The 4,778-nt window shown below is 34.8% G+C and overlaps 1 protein-coding gene across 3 annotated transcripts in view; it reads right to left on the bottom strand.

The window, feature by feature from the left end:
* Positions 1 to 4,778, bottom strand: part of LOC106456992 (pre-B-cell leukemia transcription factor 1-like) — a 224,263-nt gene that overhangs the window by 30,975 nt on the left and 188,510 nt on the right. For all 3 annotated transcript variants that reach the window (XM_013916378.2, XM_013916376.2, XM_013916377.2), the window contains exons 4-5: positions 4,230 to 4,420; positions 30 to 165 (exon numbers count right to left, since the gene is read on the bottom strand). In XM_013916378.2, the coding sequence (XP_013771832.1) occupies positions 30 to 165; positions 4,230 to 4,420 (327 nt within the window). The remainder of the gene's footprint in view (positions 1 to 29; positions 166 to 4,229; positions 4,421 to 4,778) is intronic.

The following is a 4,778-nucleotide window of genomic DNA, read 5'->3' as shown; positions in this document are numbered from 1 at the left end:
CTGAAATCGAGTCAGTACGAGACACTTACCTGTGAAATGGTAATTCCACACTTTCTAGCTAATTCCTCTTTGGCCTCTTCACTGTGGTAAGGGTTACTTAAATGGGAGTAAAAGTATTCATTCAAAATCTCTGTTGCTTGTTTACTGAAATTCCTCCTTTTTCTCCTGAAAAAAAAAGCTTAAATAAATAAATAAACTTAGTTTTTGTGCAGTGTCTGGAGGGTGTTATTTTCAGATTGGAACTATTTAGTGGTGGTATTCTACAACCAGAATTATCCACTGTTGAAGTTTCGTTTCGTCTTTAGCTTAAATAAACTTAGTTTTTGTGCAGGGTCTGGAGGATGTTATTTTCAGATTGGAACTATTTAGTGATAGTATTCTACAACCAGAATTATCCACTGTTGAAGTTTCGTTTCGTCTTTAGCTTAAATAAACTTAGTTTTTGTGCAGGGTCTGGAGGATGTTATTTTCAGATTGGAACTATTTAGTGGTGGTATTCTACAACAAGAATTCTCCACTGTTGAAGATGATAATGATACACTTTTGGTTTCAATAAAAATACCTTAAAGTCAAAGTTGAGGTCCAGTATTGGCTTACTTTTTAATATACTTTGTACCAAAAATATTGTTATTTCTTTAAACGGGGGGGGGGGGGAGGGAGTTAACTGGGTTCTCCAATTTATTATAAGCAGTATTTTTGAATAATGCATGTTTAGAAGTCTCTTTTAAAATTAACGAAAAAAAAATATCAGAAAAAAAGTATAAATGATACAAATTTCTTTTTTATAACCAAATTCAATTCAAATCACATTATAGAACATTAAGGAAGATTACAGACTTACTTATGAGCTATCTAACTGTATTCCTGTCTAATTTTAGATATATTTCGAGAATCGGCAGGGGATGACGTACGAATGAAAGAATTATTCCAGAACATATATCAACGACGGCCAATCCTTTTGATCCGAAGTCATTAGTGAATTCCTACATTACAAATTTAGCATCATGCCCGAGTGCCTCCATTCGGTAAATGACTATGGTGATTGAAACCAGTCATCAGCCCTGATTTGATTGAGACACAACGTTTTCGAAATATAAACCCGTTGGCAACAAAAGATCGAGAAAGAAAGGAGGGAAATGGGAGAAGCAGGAAAACTTTTAACTAGAACAATCATTGCCGTTCTTTTGAAATTGGACCCTTTAAAACCCAATTCAACAGACACTAAAGAGCTTTAGCTTGAAATTGTTTCTGTTAAAAAAAAAAGCATTTTCTATGCTTTTAGCTGACGCACAAAACTTTGTTCTAACTGAGATGCCTTTAAAAATGACCCCCTGTGGCGCTAAACAGCCACTGCTTTTAGCAATTACACACCATCGAGAGCGCCGTCGGATTACTGTACAGTTCTTTGGTAAAGTCTTAAAGAAAAGCAGATCAAATGAAGAAAACACCATGCTTTTAGTCCTACATAAGCTTTCCATTTTTATTGATTAAGCCCGTTTTCAATGTGAGAAGATGAAAGCTTTCATAGAAACCACAATCTTGCTTATCTTAAGTTACTTACGGACACATGTAAAGCTGTCAGAGTTTGTGGACCAACAATAACGGGCTTTAAAGTTCCGATGTAGAAGGATACAGAACAGAATCCAGCGTATTTTCTCTAGCATGGCTTAATTCGCTCTCTGTAGTAATGCACATAAATTAAGGGGATGTTCTGGTGCACGAGTTTAATGGTAATCTCGCTACCAGTAGATGGATTCTCGTGTCCTGAGTAGAAAATATTTTGCTGATCTTATTGGATGGAAGGTAAATCACTTCCACCAACTTAAAAGATTCTTGTTTTTTCTAATCTTTCGCTAAACTATGTTGATGTACACATAAGATACTGGTGAAATAAAACGAAAATTTAAAGAGAGTAAACGACAAACGATTACGAGAATTCAGAACAGACTAGAAATGATTTGACTACGAAAGCGACGATTCCACTAAAATATACGTGATGGGGATCGAATTGCAGAGACAATATGTAAACCGGGGCGTTTTATGGCATGGTTAACACAAAAAGAAAAGTAACAGACTAAGAAAAATAATTATTATTCTATGTCAGACAACATCGTTATTCTGCGTATCTCACCTAACAACTAATTATCTTTATCCTACACCTCCTTATATCTCTAACGGCTAATTCTAATCAGTAAAATATCATTAAACTGTACGTTTCCTATGTGAAAACCTCATAGGTCTTTTAAAAATTAAAATAAAAAAAGCGTTGTTGCCCCGTGATGGCTTTTTTAACGAAACGGAATAACCAAGCTTTGCAAATGTAGTTTCTGGAAAATATCACGAACATTTTGAGTAAGGTTATATGTATATATGTAAGACTTAAAACAATTTAAATTCCTGCCAATGAATAGCACACGTGCATAAGTAATTTGTGTCAGTTTCGCATATTGTGATGACGTCACATTATGTTTGTTAGCTGAAAGCGCATCGTGGGTGTTTGTGATATTAGTAAATGTATGTAAGTCATGAAGAAAAAAAAAAAAGAGTGATACAACACTAAATTTACAACTATCGATTTATCTGACTGTCCAACTAGTGGTTCAGAAATACTGCTGGTAAAATTGTTTTTACTATTGGAATTAAATACTTATATCTGTATTGTTTGTTTGTTTGTTTTGAATTACGCGCAAAGTTACACGATGGCTATCTGCGCTAGCCGTCCCTAATTTAGCATTGTAAGACTAGAGGGAAGGCAGCTAGTCATCACCACCCACCGCCAACTCTTGGGCTACTCTTTTTTCCAACGAATAGTGGAATTGACCGTCACTTATAACGACCCCACGGCTGAAAGGGCGAGCATGTTTGGTGTGACGAGGATTCGAACCTGCGACCCTCAGATTGCGAGTCGAGCTCCCTAACCACCTGGCCATGCCTGGCTTTTATCTCTGTAATAAGTCTTGATCTACTGGAACTATAAGGAAACAAAATTCAACGTTTAAAACAAGATGGGTGGTCAGATAACGTTTTAGTGATAGATAATTATTTCCTACAAATCTCGCTTCTCATACTTCCCATCAGAGACGTATTAACCTATAGGCTTCCGAAGCTTGGGTCTAGAGCACAACAATTTGAAGGGCGTATCTTAGGGCTAAGTTTGTTTTTTTTAAATTCAAAATAATTTGATAAAAATAAATTCCCATCCATTTCATTGTATTTTAATTTGTTTGATGTTTTTGGGTTAGTGGATAATTTTTCTGGTGAGTCATTCGAGAAGAAAGGGGCGCACATAAAATTGTAGGCCTAAAGTGCCAGTTAAAATAACCTTAATACGTAACTGCCCCCATTAGACTACAATGAAGCAAAACAATAAACAATAAAAGACTGTTGAGCCCCTTTGCGGTTGTTAACTAACTGAGACCGAAAAAACCATGTAAAAAGATGCACAAACTTTATAAATTAACGTACACAAATGAATTAATAAAACAAAAGACGCGTCTTAACAAAATGTGGTTTTATGCTCTTAAAATATCAAATAAGACCCAATATCGAAATACTTGAGCAACTCGGAAAACATCCTTTATTTTTAATAACTGGTCATTTAAATTAAACTGGTAATATAGAGTAGCGCGGTCCTGTTAGAAAGCTATTAAATACTGTTTTAATAGATAAGATTCTTTGGAGCCTTTTCTACAATATAAGGTGCATCAAATTTAACTCATTACATTTTATTTAGTCGGAAAGATAAGAAAAGAAATAGCTTTTAAAATCTTATTCATTTTGGAAACGAGACATTAGAAGTACAGTAAAACATAAGTTGGCTTATTATCTTTGTGTTATACAGTATAAGAGTAAATGTATGTTTAGAAATTATTATTTTAACAAAGTTTCAAAACACGAAGTAATTGCACGGTCTATATCCAAAATATTTGCGTCGACTACGAGAAAACAATATTCAAAAATAACATCTTATTTCTTCCTAAAGTAATCATTCTTTCTTTTGTACATGAAATAAAAAAATCATATGACATAAATGTAAGCTTTTAAGAAGAAACTGGACTCTGGACACGGGCTTTTGAGTAGAATTATATTCCACAACAGTTGGAATAAGTTAATTAGAAAATAGTCTACGTACTAAAAATAATGGTATTCCATTTTTTTATTGTTACTATTGTTCTTCCTTGTATCGCAAAATAAAATTCACGTTAATAACAAAAGAAGTATGCACAAACCTGGCATCTAAAAACCTCGACCTCAAAATCATGACTGCTTCGCACGTGCTTTGTTTCAGTTGCACCTGGATAGAGTTGAACTTCCGGTGAATAATCTGGACCATCCTTTCAATCTCCTTTGATGTGATTGGTCGGTTTCGACTCTGCTCTCTGAGGAGGTTCATGACATGTGCTGTAAATTCGCTACATGCCTGAAACATACAGAATAATAACATATGGACGTGTTACAAAATAGGTAATATCGTTCTAAGCCGGCAACTGTAGTAAAAAACAAAAAACAAAAGGGCAGTCCGTACTTAGAATTTATGTAACACTTGTTCCTAAGCTTTCACAATACTAAATTACTGATTAAAAAAATAACAAGAGGGAATCCTCAATAGCCGCGGCACTTGAAATTCTTTCAAGCAGAATTAAAATAAATTAATCCAGGAGGCCTTTCTCTCCCCCCCTCCCCCTTTGTTAGCTAGCGTGGGGAGCGCGTATACCGGATTCAATTTTATTACTCATCAAGATCTCTACCAGCCCACCCTCAAATTGAAATTCTTTTAG

This window comes from Limulus polyphemus, unplaced genomic scaffold, assembly GCF_000517525.1.
Source record: "Limulus polyphemus unplaced genomic scaffold, Limulus_polyphemus-2.1.2 Scaffold278, whole genome shotgun sequence".
NCBI lineage: Eukaryota > Metazoa > Arthropoda > Merostomata > Xiphosura > Limulidae > Limulus > Limulus polyphemus.
Note: the sequence above shows the minus strand (reverse complement) of the source record. Positions and strands in the feature narration are given on the sequence as shown.